Here is a 19,629-nt window from a genome sequence, read left to right on the forward strand (position 1 = left end):
GGGCTGGGATCCAGCCGGCCCAGCTTCCTTCACCCCAGGGGGTTGCAAGCATCCCGGCAGGGCCTGCGGCCCCCCTGTTCCTGTGTCCAGCACCCGGTGGTTTCCAGCACTTCCCTCACAGCCGTTGGCTCCTGCACGGTTGCTGTGCCAGCGCTTGTCCCTTCCACGGGGCACAGCACCAGCACCTGACGATGCCCACCTGCCCCAGGAGGCCTTGAGAGGGCTGCTGAGGAAGGAGGAGGGAGCAGCCCAGAGCCCCCCCACAACGTGCAGCACTGAGCACGGGGGGAGCAGAGCCCCAGCTGCAGCCCTGGTGTAGGCGGCCAGGCGCGGGCGGGAGGGAGGGAGACCGGAGCGGATGAGCATCAGCACGGTCATCTTTACTGCGGGTGACATGAGGCTGGGCTCCGGATGGACCGAGAGGCAGAGACACCCCCAGCCCTGGGCTGCCCACCGGGCCCCCCCACGTGTGGGAGGGAGACAGCAAGAGCAGCTGCTACCACCACAGACCCAGGGAGACCTAGCCATCATGCAGTGCCTGGGCCCTGGGCCCCCGCCCCAGGCTGATCCCCCAGCCCAGCCCAGCCCAGCACGTCCAGTCCAGCTACTGGCACCGTCTCGCCATCGCGTGAGTGAGCACATGGGACGTGGTGTTGGTGATCCTGCCTCCGTCTTCAGCCGCCGTCTCCCTCCTCGGCTGTTTGAGGCTCTGGGCAATGCTCAGGGGCCTAGGAAAGATGTGGAAGGAGCCTGTGGCTCGTCATCTGGGCCCATGGGTCTGTTCTCCTGGCAGAGACCGAGCCTCTGGGTTGCCCCGAGTCAGGCAGGGCCAAGGCTGCGCCTGCTGCTGGGGCATGGGGGAGCGCAGGAGCCAGGCGGAAGGAGGCCCCTCGGGATGTGGGGTCCCCAGACAGGAGATGGATGGGAGCTGGGGAGCCAGTCTGGGGTCAGGAACATCCCCGACACACGTCACTGCTGGGAACTCGGCCTTGATGGGGGCCCATGTTCCCCACAGCCGCTGAGCTGGGACACGCGGTGCCCCCCTGCCTGCCCGGGACGCCCGAGTGGACGTTCCCAATGGCCCAGCAATTGCCGCTGAGGCTGGGAACCAGTGACCGGAAGCTCAGCCCGGGGGGGTCTACGGGCAACTAAGGGAGGGAGCGGCACGTCGGCATGCACACCTTGTCCCCGACACCCGACACATGGCCACGCGCTGCCCCAGCTGACCTGAGCCCAGTTATGCAGAAGCCTCTGCCATGGGCTCCCCTCACCCAGCCCTGGGTGCCCCTGTCCCACACCCGCCGAGGGTCTGGAGCGAGGAGTCAGGCAGGGCCGGGGGGTCACAGCCCCTCTGGCCTGGGCCGGGCGACAGGCGGGTCTGCTCCCTGATGGACCCACCACGACCAGGCCCAGAGCGGGACCCACGACAAGGCCCCTTATCCCAGAACTGGCGCTGGGCCTGTCCCAACCCCACCGCTTACCGCTGCTCCTCTCGATGGGGGTCTCCAGGGCGAGGTGTCCCACGCGGCAGATGTACTCTGCCCCCTTCTCCTTGGCTCTCAAGAGGACGAGTCTGGTCTCCTGCCGGAAGCTCTTCCCGTCCCGTGCCAGGACGGCCGTGCCGGGCTCCACCCTCCACGCAGCCGAGTCCCGCAGGATCACAGCAGTGGGCTCCCCCTTGCCCCTCCGCAGCCAGGTCACGCTCAGCTCCCCCGGGAAATGCCCCGCGATGCGGCAGCTCAGGGTGACTCCCTTCCCCGTGGGCACGGACTCAGTCCGGGAGATTTCGGACACGTCCGGGGGCCGCAGGAGCCCTGGGGAAGGGAAGAGGCAGAGGCAGGGACAGGCCCCGTCAGGGGAGCCGCGGCCCCTCACACCCCACCCAGACCCCACACCCCTGCAGCGGGGCTGGGACCCCCGGACACGGCCCCTCCTCACCCGCGGCCCTCAGGCTGAGCTCTCTCTCGCTCGGGGGCTCTCCGGGGCCGTGCTGGACGCACACTCGCACGCGCAGCTCCGGCCGGGTCAGGCTGCGGCTGGGCACTCTCCAGACGCTCATCGCGGTGAACGTGCCGTCCGCGTTCTTGTCTATCTGCGCGGGGTCTGCCCCCCAGCTCCCGGCCCCGTCCCAGCCCCACTGGATCGGGGGCACCTCCCGGGGGTAGAAGTTGTGGAGCTGGACAGCAAACGGCACCTTGTCGCGGGGGTCCCACTTGGGCCACACCTGGATCTCCGACACCTGTGGCTGGGCTGGGGAGACAGCGGGGGGGGTTAGTGTGAGGGACTGATGGGATCCTCCTTGGGGGAGATGGATGTGGGAGCCATGTGGGGCTGGGGCTGGGGCTGGGGATGGGGATGGGGATGGGGATGGGGCAGTGCAGCGAGGGCTGGGTGAGGCCTGGCCACCCCTGGTAGCTGTGCTGTCTCCAGCTACATCAGGGCAGGCAAAATGGGGGCCACAGGCTGTGTTCACACCAGGCCTTTCTATCTGGCATGTGGGGCCTCTAACAATATACAAAATTAGTATCTGTCTGCCTCTTCCTGCCTGTCAGAGATGACAGGAGCCAGGGGCAGTAAGACGGAGCCAGTGGCAGGACCAAGCAACCTGCAAGGACCATGGCCCCTGCCCCTCAGCACAACTCCTCCCTCCCCCCGAAATGCTCTAGCCCCCACCCGGCAGCCTGTGCCTGCAAAGACGTCTGTCCTGGGACCCTGGAGCTGTTTCCACCTCCCTGTGCCAGAGGGAAATCCAGATACCGTGCTGGGGAGAGGGAGGCAGGGAGGTCTGCGGGCGCTTGCCCCAGCCCTCGGGACCAGGCCGGGCCGGCTCCTGCAGTCATGGCCGCGCAGCCAGGAATCGTGCGGTGCTGGAGCAGCCGCAGGCAGGGAAGTGGGGAAACAGCCACTACAGGCAGGGGCGAGGGGGAGGGCAGCAGCGCTGGGCTGGAGCGCGGGGCCGCACCGGTGTCCCCAGGGCCAGCGCTGGGGGGACCCAAGCGCAGCAGCAGGAGCACGGGGCCCGGGGCGGCAGGGCTCTGTGGCTCACCCCTCCGCCTTTGGCAAAGCCCAGCCCAGCTCCACAGAGCCCTGCCAGCCTGGCCCCGCACTCCTGCCACCATACTTTGGCCCCAGTTTCTGCCCAGCTGTTGCTGCGGGGGTGTATGTGGGGTGGGGAGTGGAGGGGCAGAGTGATTGCGGGTTCGTAGGTGAGTCCCACACAAACACCCCGCCATACACGTACACCCACGCCCTTTCTCACTGCCATACCAACACCCCCATGCTCACCTGCTACCCTCCCCTCACACACAGCCCCCACAAACTTACACCCCCATACCCCCTGCCCCCACAATATACAGGAGCAGGACTTCATGTGCAGCTATTGTGCAGCCACCTCTGTGTGCACTGCACAAACACATGCAAATGGAGACAACAATAGTTGTTGAGATCAGGTGAGTGCGTGCTGTAGATCGGCGGTCTCCAACCTTTGCAAGGGGCACACCGCCTTTGGCACTGACGGGAAACCCATGATCTACCCTGCACCAGCCCCCGACCCCAGCTAAGGCTGTGGGGAGGGAAGGGGGGGCCAATCAAGGCAGAGGGAGAAAAAAATGATTTGGGGGCACGTCCCCCCCAGCAGGTGAGTCTGTGGGGGAAGGGGCAGCGGGTGGGGGAGGGGCTGTGGGCGGGGAGGGGGGCTGATCAAGGCCCACCCCTAGCCCCACTTCCTCCCTCACTGCGGGGGCCTTCACCTGTCCCCCCAATGGTGGTGAGGGAGGGAGTGGGGCTGTGGTAGGGGCAGGCCCTACACAGCCGGGGCATGGGATGGAGCCATGGGATGGGGGGCACACACGCCAGGAGGGTATGGGGGGCACATGCCCCAGGATCCGCCTGCTAGCTGGGCTGGCCCCCACTGTGGCTGGGGTCGAGGCGGCGCTCAGGCCGGGCGGTGGCGGTGCTGGGAGTGGGGCTACGTGGGAGGGCGCAGGCACACAAAAACTCCCCAGAGCCCCTCCATGGTCCCCCTCCCAGCGGCACCCCCGCCCAGCCCAGGCACAGCGTGGCACAGTCCCCCACCGTGAGGAGTGTGGGGCTGCCTTCCCGCCTCCGCCCACCCCCTCCCTCCAGCACAGATCCTGAAACATCGGCTCACCCCGAGCTACATCCCTCCATCACAGCAGCAGGGCCAGGCCGCCCCCGGAGGTGGCATCGGGGCGCTGGGCACTCACCCCACACCCGGATCTCCGGGGACACTCGCTCCTCTCGGATCCGTTTGCCCTCGTGGAGGAAGACGCACCGGACCCGCGCCCCGTCGTCCTGCACCGTGGGGGTGAAGGCCAGGGAGGACATGAGGCGGGTCCCGGCTCTCTCCTCTGTCACTCCCCAGCCCGGGGGGAGGGCGGGGATCAGCGGCTCGTGCTCGGGGCTCTCTTGGTCCCCAGCGCTCTCCGGCACCGTCCTGTCCTCGCTGTGGATCCTCTCCCACGTCACGGCCACGTGCTCGGGGAACGTCCCCTCCATGGAGCAGCGCAGGGTCAGCTCCTGGCCCAGCAGGCACCGCTCTGGCACCTGCACCTCTGCGACATTGTAGGAGACTATCCAGCCTGGGGGCCAAGCAACCATCACATGGGACACGGGTCAGCCTGGGGTTATCGGGGAGACATGTCCCGTCTGAGGTCTGAGCTCAGGGCCGGGAACCACGGGGTTGAAACCGGCCTGGGGACAGGCCTCTGCACCCCAGCATCACGGGTGCCTCCCACTCCCTGGCTCATCCCCTCCCTCTGTGACCCTGCAGCCCAACAGCATCGTCCCTCTCTACCTCTTCTTCTCTTCCTCCAGAAGTAAATGGCTGCAGCAGCCGCAGCTCCTGCTCCGAACAGGATCCCCAGGACAGCTCCAACCACAGCTCCAGTCTGATCCGGTGCTGCGCTCAGTAGTGAGAGGAGAGAAGAAGTCAGACCTAAGCTTGTGGCATTTTTCGGGAGGGAGCAGTGTCTTGCCTGAGACCCCTGACCCAGCTCCCACCTGCAATCCCCTCCTCCCTCCAGCTGCCGGGGCAGGGCGCAGGCTGGGCCTCATCTCCCCTGCAGCTGCCTCTGGTGCGTGGCCTGGCATCCACTGTGCCCCAGCTGCTGCCCTCACAGTCGTGGGCCAGGGTTTGCTCTGGGATGCTGGGGTCCCTGCCGTCTGCCCACAGACTGGGAACATATGGGCCTGGACGCAGCAGCCCGGGAGGACCCTCAAGCCTGTGTCCTGCTGCTCCCTGGTGCTCCAGCTCCTCCGGGAGGGAAGGGGCATTCCCGCCGGCTAATACAGCCCCAGACCATGGGGGTCTGCAGCTCCGGGCTGCCTGCACGCTGGCCTGGAGCAGCTCTGTGCTAGCGCGGGGAGGGGGCCAGGGCACTTCCAGAGTCAGGGCAGCAGGCAGGTCCCTGTGTGGGATCTCACCTCGGATGTCCAGGGCGACGTCCTCCTGCAGCGGCTGCCCCAGAGCCGCATGGCGGACGCGGCAGGAGAAGACGCTGTCGGCATTGCTGCGGACGGGGGTGAAGGTGTAGGTCAGGGTGAGGAGATGGCGGCTGTGGGGGGACGGAGGGAGGCTCAGCCATGGAGCAGCCTCCACGCTCGCAAACTCCTCAGACCTCCCCAGAATCAGCTGGTGGGTGGTGATGGGGGTCAGACCGATGACAAGAGAAGTGGCGCTGTACCGACACCTAACCAAAGACTAGGGGACCCCGACAACCCCCTTCTGACCATTTCATCGCCTCTGTCAGAAGTGCCCTGTGGAAGACCAGGACCCCCCTGATGTACACCCACATAAACTCAGTTGAGGACTGTGTGAAAGTGAGACCGAGTGGGCTGCAGTCCTACTACCAGGAAATGGAGAGGACAGAGAAGAAATGGCCAACATTGTCTGGCAGAGAGACCACTGGCACAGGATTTCAAAAACCACCTCTCCTTGAGGAAGAGACAAAGTGGAAGAAAGCAAATGGACTGCGCAGAGTGGCAGGAGCAATGAGTAGAGTGACAGCGATGGAGATGACAGCAACAGAAATGACACCAGTGACTGTGACATGAGCAAGCAGACTCAAGACTAGTGTCCAAGAGGAGAAACAAAGGGAAAGTGCAAATGTAATGTTGAAATGAATGCAGACTAGTGTGCGGGAGCAGGGGTATGACTAATCTAATGGGTGTCAGGCTGCACAGGTGTGCGGGAGTGAGTTTTGTAATGAGAGTATATTTCCGAAACTGTGTTTGGGTCTTGAAGGCTGGTAAGTTTAACGGGGTACCTAGCTATCCAGCTGTATATCTAACTAGTTAGAAATATGTAAAAAAAAAAAAAAAAAGCAGAGGCATCAGGAGCAGTGGAGATGAGGGCCATGCCAGTGCCTTGCCCTGCAGCTGCCTAGGATGGTACATGGGGACTAGCTTGAGGGACAGCTTTCCCCTGGGAGGGGTGCTGCTAGCTGACCTCTGCCTTGCTCTAGCCTTCTATTCCCGGCTTCGGCAGTGAATCTCCCCAGCCCTACAGTCAGAGCTGTCCTGCTGATTGTGGTCAGAGTCGGCTGCCGCCCTGGCTGGGACTCACTGATCCCGCCCGGAGCGGGGTTATGGGCACCTCTCGGGGGGCAGCTGTTTCCTTGGACTCATTTCCTCTCACTGAGCTGGAGCTGGCTGACACATGAGTGGTCCCCGGGCACCAGGCCAGCCTGTGGGGGAGGCACCAGCATCTGCGAGGGGAAGTGAGAGCACCAGAAGGCCTGATGCATGCAGTTTTCCCTTCCTGCCTTGGACTAGCAGTCCTGAGCCCAGCTCTTCCCACTCCTCCTGCCGCAGGGGCAGACCTCCACAAAGCCCCAGGGCTCCTCTAACACGACCAGGATCCTCCACCACTTCTTGTCACAAACCGACCCAAGCATCGCCTGGCTTCTGCCCCTGCCCCTGCCCCAGACCCAGGCACAACTCAGCCTGGAGAGCGCCCTCCCCAGCTGCCCCAAACCAGAGGCTCCAGGATCTAAGCTCCAGGTAAGAGAGTCCTGGCTCTGCAGCCGGGCTTGAGGCAACCAGAACATCCTGGTGCTGCAGGACAGAGCTGAGCGGGGAGTAGAAAAGGCCAGGGCCTCGCATGCAGGGCTGAGGGTGCAGAGGGATTCATTTAACACCAACAGGGGAGACGGGTGTGTGCCCCTCACTCCTGACCCACAGCCCCCACCAGCCCTCCCAGTACCCCTCACTCCCAACCTACAGCCCCAGCAGCTTGGTCCTAGTAAGCAGCTTGGGGGGGGGCATCCTGGAGAATAGGGAACTATCCCAGAGCTGATGCCTGTCCTTTCTCCCCCAGCATGGGCTGGGATGGGAGAGGCAAGCAGAGACATGCTATGGGGGGGGTTGGTCTTTGCAGCACCCCTGTGACTGTGACAGGTCTCCCCCAGTTCAGTTCTCAGCCACAGGCCAAGCCTAGGACATGGGACAGGAGACTGAAAATTGGGGTCTGCGTGGTGGGACAGAGACTCCAGTTTGCTCCACGGCAATGCTGCGAGTCCTCATCCTCGTTCTTCTCTGGAGGGGTAAGAGAGCAGCACCAGCTGGGGAGCCAAGGGCTGGGGAGGGGCAGGGGCCTGCGGGTTGGGAGTGAGGGGCACTGGCAAGGCTGGGGGAGCCGGGGGCTGTGGGTTGGGAGTGAAGGGCAGAAGCAAGGCGGTGGGCTGCAGGTCAAGAGTGAGGGGCACTGGCAGGGCTGTGGTATGGCAGGGGGCTACAGGTCAGGAGTGAAAGGGGCTGTTAGGCCTGGGGGCCAGGGGCTGCATGTCAGGATTGGGGAGCACTGGTGGGGTGAGGGGCCGGGGGGCTATGGGTCAGGAGGAGGGTGGGTGGCAGCACAGGGCTGTGAGCCGGGAGTGGGAGGCACTGGCAGGGCTGTGGGTCGGAGCTGAGCAGCGTCGGAGGGCTGCATGGGACCGGAGACCCAGGTCGGGAGTGAGGGGCACCAATAGTGCTGGGAGGGGGAGGGGAGCTGGGGTCAGGAGTGAAGGGCACTGAAAGGCTGGGAGGACGGGGGGCTGCAGGTCAGAAGTGAGGGGCACTGGCAGGGTGGAAGTAATGGAGGAGGGTCGGTACTGTTGTCTTGTGCTGAATCCAGTTCTTGTGTCCATCGACCTTTGCCGCTGTGTGGAAAACTAGTAGGACAGGGTGAGGTCCTTTCCACTTCTCTTGGAGGGGCTCATCCTTCCAGGTCCGAATGAGCACAAAATCCCCCGGCTGTAACGCGTGGACTGGAGCATCCAGCGGAAGAGGCTGCAGGTCTTTAGTGTACCTGTGGAGAGAAGAAAGAACAGCAGACAGAGAGCACATATACCATGACAAAATACTACATCCCATTTCCCACTCCCCTGCTGGAACCGGCGTCCCGTTCATAGGCCATGCCCTTCCAAACATAATCTCAAAGGGGCTAAGCCCTAATCTTCCCTTGGGGAGGCGGCATGGATACGAAGCAAAGCAAGGGGCAAAGCATTGGGCCATCGCAGAGAGGCCTCCTGGCAGATCTTTGATAGATGACGCTTGAGGGTCTGATTTGTACGTCCTACTACACCACTAGCCTGTGGTCGCCATGCAGTATGGCGTTTCCAGGGGATCTGTAAGGCAGCTGAGATGTGTTGGATGATCTTTGAAGTGAAATGCGTTCCGTTGTCAGATTCCATCCGCCGGGGAAGTCCGACGCGGGGAATAACTTCCCAGACGAATTTTAGAGCTACAGTCTTGGCTGTACAATTGCGACATGGAAAGGCTTCAGGCCATCCACCGAATCGATCTATTATAACAAGGAGATACTTAAATCCTTGAGTTCGGGGGAACTCAGTAAAGTCTATTTGCCAAACCAGTCCGGGGCCTGGAGTAGGTTCCAAAGTGGCTGGAGGTGCTGAGAGACTGGGTCGAGGGTTATTCTTTTGACAAATTGAACAGCTGGCCTGTATTTGGGAGGCCAGAGGTCGAAGTCCAGAAGTTAGAAAATATTTGTTCACCAACTGAGCGAGAGCTTCTTTTCCAGCGTGTGTAGTTTGATGCAGCCGTTGCAACACCGGCTGGGTCAGGCTCTTTGGTAGGAGGATCCTCCCGTCCGTGGAGCAGAGCCATCCCTTCCTTTCTTGGAGACCAAGCTTGTCGGCTAGTTCTTTTTCTTCATACGAGTACTGGGGATCCGGGAGCTCCCCCACTGATGGAGTGAGAGCATGCATAGGGATGTCAGCAGGTCTCGGCGTCCTCAGGGTGGCAGCAATTTTAGCTTCTCTGTCTGCCCGGGCATTACCCCTGGCTACGTCTTGATCCTCTTTCTGATGCGCCTTACAGCGCATTACTACCACTTCAGAGGGAAGTTAAACAGCCTCCAGGAGTCGGAGAATTTGGGGTCCATACTTCACTGGGGAGCCTTGGGCTGCAGCAGTCCCCTCTGTTTCCATAGGCCAGCATGGGCATGCGGTACTCCAAAAGCGTACCTGGAGTCGGTATAGATGTTGACCCGGTCCCCTTTTGACAGTCCTAGCGCCCAGGTCAGGGCCACCAGTTCAGCAAGCTGAGCAGATGCTCCGGCGGGCAAACCCTTGGCCTCAACAACATCACAGAGGGTCACAGCAGCGTAACCTGCTCCCCTTTGCCCTTCTACAACAGTGCTACTGCCATCCGTGTACCACTCACAGTCAGCGTGCAGAAGGGGCTGATCCTGTAGGCCTGCACGGCTGGGGTACCGTGCATCTGTGATGTCTAGACAACCGTGCTCTTGTTCTCCCGTTCCAGGTCCGAGAGTAGCCGGGCTGCGGGAGGGGCAGGGCTGCAGAGTCACTTCAGGGCTCTCCAACAGCTTCGCTTGGTACCGCGCCCCCCGAGCCCGGTGAGCCAGAGACCCCCCTTCGCGTCTAGCAGAGCCTGGACCATATGAGGGGGGTACACCTGCACGACTCCTCCCAGCGTTAACTTTTCAGTATTAGGGCAGTTGCCGCAACTGCTCGTAAACACGCTGGCCATCCCTTGGCCACTGGATCAAGCTGTTTGGAGAAATAAGCAACGGGACGTTTCCACGCCCCCAACAATTGAGTAAGCACTGCCAGAGCCATCCCTTTTCGTTCATGCACATACAATTGGAAAGGTTTAGAAAGGGCCGGTAAACCCAGGGCGGGGGCGTCCATTAGTTTCCTTTTTAGTATTTTAAATGCCTTGTCGGCTTCTGAAGTCCAATAAAAGGGATCATGGTCTGCCCCTTTCACACAGTCATATAGTGGTTTTGCCCATAGTCCAAATTCAGGGATCCATATTCTACAAAAACCTGCCATGCCAAGAAACGCCCTGAGCCGCTCACGGTGGCTTGGGATGGGAACCTGGCATATAGCCTCCTTTCGCTCGCTTGAAAGCTGGCGCTCCCCCTGTCTTACGTGAAATCCCAGGTATCGTACTTCGGGGAGAGCAATTTGAGCTTTATTTCGAGCCACCCGATATCCTCGAAGTCCAATAAAGTTCAGGAGGCTTACAGTGGCGTTAAGGTGAGAGATTAAATCTACAGCAGCAATTAATAAATCATCCACATATTGTAACAAGAGGACTTCACACTCACTAATCCAACCCTCCAAGTCTGTAGCTAAGGACTGGCCGAAAAGGGTAGGAGAGTTCTTAAATCCCTGGGCTAATACTGTCCAACAAAGCTGTTTCTTAACCCTTTTCTGTCCTCCCATTCAAAAGAGAATATCTCCTGAGAGGGGGTCAGCTGGAATCGTAAAGAAAGCGTCGAGAACGGAGAAATGAGTATGCTGCCCGCCTACGGAGGCCAGCAAGGTATGCGGGTTTGGGACGAGGGGATGGATAGTTTTAACCCGTTCGTTAACCGCCCTTAGGTCCTGCACCAGTCGACGTGTGCCATCAGGCTTTAGTGCGGGCAAGACAGGAGTGTTCCCGGCCGACTGACACTCTCGCAGTACGCCGTGCTTCAGGAAACGGCCCAGAGTCTCCTGCAGTCCCCCTCTGGCTTCCTTTTGACCGGCTACTGCTTGATTCGTACCGGACCTTTTCCTGGCAGTAGTTGAATATTAATGGGGGTTTGATGTGTAGCCTTTCCAGGGACCCCCTCTGCCCACACCAGAGGGTATACCTGGTCTTCCCACTGGTTCCACTCCTGGGGAGCGTTCATGGCCGAGGGTTCAACCGTGAGGGTCGTTATCCGTGCATTTTCAGGGGGCAATGTGAGGGTTATTTCATCCTGGGTAAAATGCAGTGATGCACCTAATCGACAAAGCAGGTCTCGTCCTAGCAGGGGTGTTGGGCGATCTGGAAGGCAGACCAATTGTGAGAGCGAGCCGGTCTCCCAGAGCCCATTCTGCAGGAGCATCCACTGGGCACCGAGTCTTTTTTCCCGTGGACTCACCACGGCGAGAGAGTCCGCTACGGGAAGTTGAAGAGGTTGATTTCCAGCGGTCCGTGCCGCCCCAGAGTCTACCAAAAAATCAATTTCTGAATTCCCCTCCCGCATTTTTACTCGGGGTTTCGGGGCTGGGGCGGCCCGTTTCCCCCGACACCCCTACGCCTGTCCTTCCGCTGCCATGACAGGAGTGCAGTCTCCCCCTTTCTCTGGGCAGTCACTCTCCCAGTGTCCCTCTCGCCGGCATAAGGCACACTGGGTCCGTGCCAGGCGTCCTTCTTGTGGGCCGAGGCGCCCGCGCCCACGACCCCTTACACCTCTGCCGCTCCCACCTCCTTGTGGCCTCTCTCTGACTCCGGCCTGTGCCGCTGCGACTAGCACTCTAGCTTGTCTCTTGTCCCCTTCCTCCTTTCTGAGGGTATACGCCCTGTTTGCAGTCTCCAGGATTTGTGCTACACACATAGCCATTAAGTCTTCCTTCTTTTGTAACTTCCTCTTTATATCAGGGGCTGCATGGCTAGTAAAAATACCCTTTATAATCGCCTCCATCACCTGATCATCAGGGTCTGCATTGGTATTTTGCCGAATGGCGTCTCCGATGCGCTGTAGGAACGCAACGGGACTTTCCTTCGGCTCCTGTACTATTTCATACGGCTTTGCCCAGTTATTATGTCGGACAGCCAAGTGCCTAAGCCCACGCATAAGTAATTCTTTGTAAGAGGTAAGACGGGTATGATCCACAGGATCGTTAGGGTCCCATCCATCTAGGGTCTGCTAGGGGAACCACATCTGCCGGAGCAGGAACATTGACGGGATCCCTCATGCCTCCGCTGTGCTTCCTCCCTGGCTTTGGAAATAACTTGATTCCGCTCTACTTCAGATAATAAGGTTCGCATAAGGATATTACAATCATCCCAGTCAGGCTTGTGACTAGCTAAACATCCCTCAAAGACAGAGATAAACTTACTTGGGCTAGTTGACAATTCTCCAGCCTGTGCCTTAAAAGCCGCCAGGTCCCCCGGGTTAAAAGGTACATGGGTGTATACTTGCATGGCCTGGGCTGCACGCCCATCTGCCCCAGGCCGGGCTATTACAGTTTCAGTAAGTAAAGGATAAAATCCCACTGAGGGAGGAATCTCTGGAACTGGGGGCATCTGACCTTTATATGGTGGAGGTGTTAAAGCCGAAGGGGATGCCGACTCTGGCATTACAGTAATGGGGGGAATGCTGAGACTCAACACTAACAACTATTGATCCTATCGGAGGCAAATTACACTTCTGCAAAATATCTGTCTTGTTCCATAAAGCCATAAACAATTGCACATACAAATGTTCATTCCACTTACCCGTCTGCTGACAAAACAGGAGTAATTGGAGAATTGTATTGTAGTTAATTGACCCTTCCGGAGGCCACCTTTCCTGATCCTCCAGTTGATATTGAGGCCATTTCACTGTACAGAACCTTTTAAGATCATTTTTAGTCATTAGAGCTGACTTAAACATTTTCCAATTAGTCAGAATGCATTCCAAGGGTGTACACCGTGCCCTGCCAACCGTACTCTGTCCCTGCCCATACTTCAGGGAGACACTGGGCGTCCCCAGGTCCTACAGGGAGACACTGGGCGTCCCCAGGTCTTAACAGACAATGCTCTGAGCTTATCCTACCTTATCCGAGGGACCGGTTCCACACCGTCGCCCACGATCACTTCTCCACTATTAGAGCGCGTTGCACCGTTGTGCCCTCCGGGGTCGATCAAACCACGTCTCCACCGAGGCCCCCCATGAAACCACCGGTGCGCGCTGGGCGTCAGTCATTGCCGCAAGTCGTCGACCCCAGGAGGGATCCGGGCAAGGCGAAATGTTAGCCTCGAGCCCCACGTTGGGCGCCAAAAACGGTTGCCGGCACAAGGTGCCCGAGGGAGGCAACAATTGGGTTCGTTCCCTGGTGTGCGTCGTGCCAATAAACACACCGGGGGAGAAGCAGCCAGAGTTTATTTGAGCTCAAGTAAAAGGTGCAGGGAGACTGTATGGTCTCAAATCCTGCACCCCTAGCCCTGCAACAGCGAGATCTTTATACCCCGGTCAGTCTCACTGTCCGTGTTTTTCCCCCGCTAGCCCCCCGCCCCCCTCCCTCCTCCCTTCTCCCTCCGAGCGGTGCCCTTGCATTCCACAGATAACAGTTTTAGCTCTCCTGCTTTCCAGAAGGACAGGAGATGGCAGGCGCCAGAGAAAGGGTTACAAAGGTTGGGCAAGGAGGGGGTCCTGGCTCATCTGAGCACAGAGCAGAAGGACTTCCTCGATGCTAGTGGTCTTCCATCCCTCTGAGTTACCCAGGGTTATGCCCAGTGTCACCAACAGTACCGAGAGGCGCCTGCATGGCTTGGGGGGCTGGGAGGCCACAGGTCGTTATGCAGGGTCACCAGAAGAGCTTGGGGGAGGCAGGGGCTGGGGTCAGGAGCGAAGGGCACCAGCAGGGCTTGTTCAGCAGGGGCCGTGGGGCAGGAGGGAGGAGCGCCAGCAGGGTGGGAGGCAGGGGTGAGGGGCACCAAGGGCTGCTGCCAGTCCAGCCCTGTGCTGTGCCCTGCAGACTCCCTGTCGGGCCCCTATGCTCTTTCTCGGACCTCCGGCCAGACGCTAAGGCTCCCATCCAAGGTCCGAGGGCTCCGTGGCCTCTGCATGCACGTTCCCTGCTACTACGAATTACCTGAACACTTCCCCTGTGGGAGCTCCTCTTCCGTGTGCCACTTCTCCTGGTACAAGGCCCCCATCACCCCTGGCACTGGCCCCCCCGTGGCCACCACCAACCACCACCTGCCTGTGGCTGAGGATGCCAGGGACCGGTTCCAGCTGCTGAGAGGTGGCTACAACAAATGTGACTTGCACATCAGCGAGGCCCACTTTGAGGACACCGGCACCTATTACCTGTACTTGGAGTACAAGGACTTCTACACCTACCAGCACTATTTCTGGCACTGGCACCCAGTGCTGGAGCTCATCGTGGTCGGTGGGTACCGGGCAAGGGTCTTCTACTTAGTGCCTGAGCACCCACTGCAGAGCTGGCTGCATCTCACCCCCCAACTCCACCAGTAAGTCTCCCCGTCACCTTCCCCAGAGATGGTGGAGCCCGAGATCTGGACCGTCTCACCTGAGGGAGTCTCAGACCGTGTCCTGGCTGGGCAGGACGTGACGGTGACCTGCTGGGCCGCGGTGTCCTGCCGCCTCATAAACATAAGGATCACGTGGCTGGGGTATCGTGGTCCCACAAAAAGCGGCAGATCGAGTGATGTGGATGACCACTCTCAGCAGTACTCCACAATCAGGCTCACACCCGCTGCAGGGCAGCAGGACACCCAGCTCACCTGCTCCATCGCCTCTGAGATGGGCTGGACGACCCAGAAGAGCATCTGGCTCCACGTGGTCTGTGAGTGACACCACCACCCCGCTCCCACCTGGGGACCCCGACTCCCACCTGGAGAGAAAACCCAGGAGTCCTCACTCCCCGCCTGTTCAGCCCCACTCCCCTTCAGAGCAGCAGGGAACCTGGTGTCGGGGCGCCTAAATCCTGCTCCTCCATGGCCCAGCGAATGCTGAGCCATCCTGCCTCACTGACTCTGATCTGTGCTTCCCCCGCACAGACCCTCCAGAGCCTCCCGTGATCAATGGGACGCTAACAAGGGCCAGCCAAGAAGGTGAGTGCCTGCCTGAGGCCCTGCAGGGACTGGGAGGGAGAAGCCAGAGGGGTCCGTGGCAGGGACGAGGAAGCTGCCTCTCTGCAGAGGTGGCCGCATCCCTGCAGAAAGCCACGGGCTCTGTCCCCTGCCCCACCCCAGAGGTAGCCGCAACTGCAGCCTGAGTCTCCCGTTGGGCCTCCTAACAGATTCCTTGCCTCCAGAGCCAGTGGTGGGGAGGGCTGATGGTGAGCCCCTGGCCCTGCTGACCCGAGCAGGGGATGCCTTGTCCCTGGCCTGCTGGGCTGGGAGCAACCCCCCAGCCAGTCTGCGCTGGACCAGAGGGAACAGGAGCCTGGGAGCCCTTGGGCATGGAGGGCCAACGCACTTGGAGCTGCCCAACCTGGGTACAGGGGATGCTGGAGAGTATTGGTGCCAGGCGGAGAACATCTATGGGGCGGCCAGCCAGATTGTGCAGGTCACCGTGTACAGGGAGACCAGCAGTGGGGCTGCAGGTAGGAGCTGGGGGGGCACCAGAGGGCATAGGGGTACAAGAACATACCGGGGGCAAGGAGTGGGGGTCACTATGGCCTAGAGGGGGGGCAGGGAGTGGGAGCACCATGAGGCGCATGGGGCATAAAGATGGGGAGGCATGGGGGGCACGCAGGCATGCTGGGCCCAGGGGGTCCCAGAGGCAAGGAGTTTCCTCTCTGCCCCTGGGGCTCCAGCCCTTATGCGGGCCCGATCCACGGGCTGCTGGCAGTGTATGATGAGGTGGGGTGGTGTCTGAGTGGATAGTGCCCGGGGAGCGGAGCAGCCCCAGGGCTCATAGGATGAGGCTGCAGTGCCCGGACTGGGGCCAGGCCTGGGGGTGGTGGCTTGGGGTGGGAGCCATGTACCCAGCCTGTCCCAAGTGATTTCTCTCTCTCAGCAGGTGGAGGCTCATGGCTGTCTTCCAGACGCAGCTGCTCTCTGGCCATCCTCGCAACCTGCTTCCTGCTGGGCTCTTAGTGCTTAGCCCCAGCCCCGGCCCATCTCTGGCCCCCTCCCTTTTCCACCCATCTGTGCACACCCATCCCCCCCACCACACTTCCCTCACCTGCTTCTCTCTTCCTGCCTCCCTTCCTCCCATTCACCCATGCACCCACTCCTCCACCCACCCATACGAGCGAGGGGCACAGCTTCTGAATCAAAACCTCCTAGGCCTTAAATGCTGCACTCGAGCGTGGAAAGATCCGTGGTCAGGCCGAGTTCCTTTCCCACACCAGCTTGCTGTCCTGGTGTGACACCGGACATGAGGGTCTCACCCAGGACATGGCAGTTCTTCTGTTCTTCCCTTCTTTTATCCATCTGGCCATATGGCCACTCATCTATCGTCCCCTCATCTCCCCTCCTCCCAGACACCCTCTGGCTCCCGGCTGTCCCGAGCTGTCCCCTGCCTTATGTTCCTACCAACGGTCCTCATTGTGGCTTCTCCTGCCCTGCCCCAGAGATGCTCGTTGGCTGCTCTCCCCGATGCTGGCACTGGCCCCTCTTTTGCCCCAGATGGCAGTGCCCACCCCTCACCTGGCACTGTTCTGGACCCTCCAGAGCTCTTCGCTGTCCAGCCAAAGTCCAACCTGCTTCTAGCATCACAAGTGGGTGACAAATATCCCCCGTCGTAGTGCATATCTGCCTGGTGTCATGTACAGGATGGGACAGCTCCTGGTCATCCTCCCGTTGGTGCCCCCACCCTGGCCTGGCCCATTTCCCTGGGGCACTCACAGCCATTTGTTGTCTCTCCTGCACCTTGATGAGGCCCAGCCCTGTGGGAGATGATGCCCTGGACTGTGGCTGCACCCAGCCCCTGCTATACATTATGTGTATCATACAATTTACTGCTTAACTGTAGAATAAATTTAGACTGGCCACGTGTGCAGAGTACTTATCACACCATAAAAATGGCTATCTAGCCATGAAAAGAGACATCCAGCAGCAAAGCTTGTGTAGCCTGGGTACACCCAAGGATATGCCCTGATCCCAGTCACAAAGGCGTGGTGAGATGTGAAGTTGCTGTGGGAGGGGTGTGTGTATATATATATATACACATACAAGGGACATAAAGCAATGTCAAACCCTAATTGGACGTTGAAGGGAAAGGCACTCCCATCCACGACCCCCACGGAAAACAATATATCCACAAAAAACCAGAAATGACTTTGTTCAAATACCACTATTTACCCATCACACCCAAACAAGTTCAGCAGTATCAACACAATACAACATCACAACACAACATTTCTATTACAAAACATAAGACGCAGGCATAAATAATCTTAACAACATCTATTCCTCAATATAGCCCCTGAGCCATGGGAAGAGGTAGTCCTTCCCTCAATGGGTCCCTTGGCGGGAGGAGCCAGGAGTCACCATGGGCTCTCCCCTTAGGGCCTTGCCTGGGCAGGGACTGTTCACCCAGACCCTTCTCCGGGCTTGCCTACCCCAGACATCCTTCCCCAGTGAGACCCAATGACTCACGCTCCCTCCGATGACGGTGGTCAGGGTACAGCTCAATGGCTCTCCTCTGTGCCACCACTGGAGCAGGTGCCGCCATGCTGCCAGGCTCCTCCCACCCTGGGCCCCACTCTGGGCACCAAGGGCTTGCCTCCTCTGGGGTGCTGCACCACCACTGCTGCTGGCTCCTGGGTGCTGGCCTCACACTGCAACACTACTATTTCCGCGAGCCCTGGCTTTGGTACCGAGGGCTCTTCTAGCAAAGGCCCAGCCCTTCTGGCTCCGGCACTCCGGCCTCATACCAGACGGCTAACCTGAGCAGCCTTCGCTGCTCCCTGCTTCTGCTTCCTCGCGCACCACTCGCACACTTCCCTACCCGGTTGCCTTGCCAGGGTTACAGGCCTGAGCCACCCTGCCACGGCTCCCAAGGCCCATGTGCCACCCTCTGCACTGTGGAACCCACCGGCCCTCCAGGATTGCAGGCTCAAGCCTGCCTGGCCACACTCCTAGGTCCTGAATACCATGCGTCAGACTATGCACTGTGATGAGCCTGAGGGTCTCACACCCTCCCAGGGATCTTCAGGAGCTTGGGGCTACTACTAGACCTCCCACCCAAAGTCCTGAGCTTGACCAGGAGTTCGCCCAGGAAATGACTGAGGCTGCATGCTCCAGGACCATGGTTGTCATGGGTTTCAATTACCTGGACATCTCATGGGAAGATCACTCAGCAAAATCCGAGCGGGCGCAAAGCTTCCTCTCATGTGTGAATGACCTCTACCTGACTCAGGAAGTCTATGGGCCAAGAAGAGGCAAAGCGCTTCTCGACCTGGTACTGGCTACAGGGGACGACCTAATCAGCAACATAGTGATCGATGGGAAGCTGGGTGACAGCGACCACGACCTGATCACCTTCACCATCCACCGTGAAGCTGGCAAGTCAGTCAGCAACACAGAAGTCCTTGACTTCAGGAAAGCCAACTTTGAGAAGCTCAGGAGGGTTGTGATTGATGGCAGTCACTCATCGTGGTGCCCTGTGGCCAGTGGGGTCCCCCAAGCCTCTGTCCTGGGACCCATCCTGTTCAACATCTTCATTAACGATGTGGACATTGGAGTCAGAAGTGGACTGGCCAAGTTCGCCGATGACACCAAACTTTGGGGCAAAGCATCCACGCCAGAAGATAGGCGGGTGATCCAGGCTGACCTGGACAAGCTCAGCAAATGGGAGGACGAGAACTTGATGGTGTTTAACACCGAAAAATGCAAGGTCCTCCACCTTGGGAGTAAAAACCTGCAGCATCCTTATAGGCTCGGCAGTGCTACGCTGGATAGCGCTACGGAAGAAAGAGACTTGGGGGTCATCATTGACCACAAGATGAACATGAGCCTGCAATGCGATGCTGCGGCTAGTAAAGCGACCAAAACGCTGGCGTGCATCCATAGATGCTTCTCGAGCAAATCCCGGGACGTCATTCTCCCCTTTTGCTCGCCCTTGGTGGGGCCGCAGCCTGAGTACTGTGTCCAGTTTTGGGCTCCACAATTCAAAAAGGATGCGGAGAAGCTTGAGAGAGTCCAGAGGAGAGCCACGCGCATGATCAGAGGTCAGGAAAACAGACCTTATGATGACAGGCTGAGAGACATGGGGCATTTTAGCTTGGAAAAGCGCAAGCTCAGGGGTGATCTGATGGCCACCTATAAGTTTCTCAGGGGTGACCACCAGGATCTGGGGGAACGTCTGTTCACCAGAGCGCCCCAAGGGATGACGAGGTCGAACGGTCACAAACTCCTGCAAGACCGTTTCAGGCTGGACATAAGGAAGAATTTCTTTCCTGTCCGAGCCCCCAAGGTCTGGAGCAGTCTGCCAGCGGAGGTGGTTCAAGCACCTACATTGAACACCTTCAAGAGCATATTGGATGCTTATCCTGCTGGGATCCTATGACCCCAGCTGACTTCCTGCCCTTTGGGCAGGGGGCTGGACTCGATGATCTCCCGAGGTCCCTTCCAGCCCTAATGTCTATGAAATCTTTGAAATCTGTTTCCTGCTGGGGGATCCTCATCCCCATCTTTTCTCGCTTG

At 59.6% G+C, this 19,629-nt stretch overlaps 2 protein-coding genes across 7 annotated transcripts; one reads left to right on the top strand and one right to left on the bottom strand.

Annotated features, from left to right (window-relative positions):
* Nucleotides 1-374: 374 nt before the first annotated feature.
* LOC149851730 (uncharacterized) lies at nucleotides 375-8,251 on the bottom strand. Of its 3 annotated transcripts, none has more exons than XM_090030437.1 (7): nucleotides 8,116-8,251; nucleotides 5,446-5,531; nucleotides 4,817-4,921; nucleotides 4,227-4,601; nucleotides 1,939-2,250; nucleotides 1,482-1,814; nucleotides 375-728 (listed from the first exon to the last, which is right to left on the bottom strand). In XM_090030437.1, the coding sequence occupies exons 1-7, from the start codon at nucleotides 8,148-8,150 to the stop codon at nucleotides 721-723; spliced, it is 1,254 nt and encodes a 417-aa protein (XP_089886563.1). In that variant the 5' UTR covers nucleotides 8,151-8,251; the 3' UTR covers nucleotides 375-720. The 3 variants fall into 3 exon arrangements, with proteins under 3 accessions (XP_089886563.1, XP_089886561.1, XP_089886562.1); XM_090030435.1 differs by having other exon boundaries at nucleotides 5,446-5,576; nucleotides 8,116-8,249; XM_090030436.1 differs by lacking the exon at nucleotides 8,116-8,251 and adding an exon at nucleotides 6,617-6,713 and having other exon boundaries at nucleotides 5,446-5,576.
* On the top strand, nucleotides 6,721-16,971 carry LOC149851731 (sialic acid-binding Ig-like lectin 8). Of its 4 annotated transcripts, XM_090030442.1 has the most exons (7): nucleotides 6,721-7,023; nucleotides 7,400-7,565; nucleotides 13,983-14,399; nucleotides 14,508-14,816; nucleotides 15,031-15,084; nucleotides 15,288-15,578; nucleotides 15,998-16,971. In XM_090030442.1, exons 2-7 carry the CDS (start codon nucleotides 7,463-7,465, stop codon nucleotides 16,072-16,074), a joined length of 1,251 nt encoding a protein of 416 aa, XP_089886568.1. In that variant the 5' UTR covers nucleotides 6,721-7,023; nucleotides 7,400-7,462; the 3' UTR covers nucleotides 16,075-16,971. The 4 variants fall into 4 exon arrangements, with proteins under 4 accessions (XP_089886568.1, XP_089886564.1, XP_089886565.1 ...); XM_090030438.1 differs by lacking the exon at nucleotides 7,400-7,565 and having other exon boundaries at nucleotides 15,273-15,578; nucleotides 15,995-16,971; XM_090030439.1 differs by lacking the exon at nucleotides 7,400-7,565 and having other exon boundaries at nucleotides 15,273-15,578.
* The last annotated feature ends 2,658 nt before the right edge of the window (nucleotides 16,972-19,629 follow it).

Source organism: Crocodylus siamensis, unplaced genomic scaffold (genome assembly GCF_052110815.1).
Source record: "Crocodylus siamensis isolate JL-2025a unplaced genomic scaffold, ASM5211081v1 HiC_scaffold_311, whole genome shotgun sequence".
Lineage (NCBI taxonomy): Eukaryota > Metazoa > Chordata > Crocodylia > Crocodylidae > Crocodylus > Crocodylus siamensis.

Bases quoted from the DNA above. Each gene is read 5' to 3' on its own strand.
- LOC149851731 (XM_090030442.1), top strand. From the start codon at position 7,463: ATGGGACAGGAGACTGAAAATTGGGGTCTGCGTGGTGGGACAGAGACT. The intron at 7,566-13,982 runs GTAAGAGAGCAG...TGTGCCCTGCAG, and splicing joins CCTCGTTCTTCTCTGGAGGG to ACTCCCTGTCGGGCCCCTAT. The intron at 15,579-15,997 runs GTAGGAGCTGGG...CTCTCTCAGCAG, and splicing joins GACCAGCAGTGGGGCTGCAG to GTGGAGGCTCATGGCTGTCT.
- LOC149851730 (XM_090030435.1), bottom strand. From the start codon at position 8,150: ATGGACACAAGAACTGGATTCAGCACAAGACAACA. The intron at 4,922-5,445 runs GTGAGATCCCAC...TACTGAGCGCAG, and splicing joins CGTCGCCCTGGACATCCGAG to CACCGGATCAGACTGGAGCT. The intron at 2,251-4,226 runs GTGAGTGCCCAG...CTGTCTCCCCAG, and splicing joins CCCGGAGATCCGGGTGTGGG to CCCAGCCACAGGTGTCGGAG.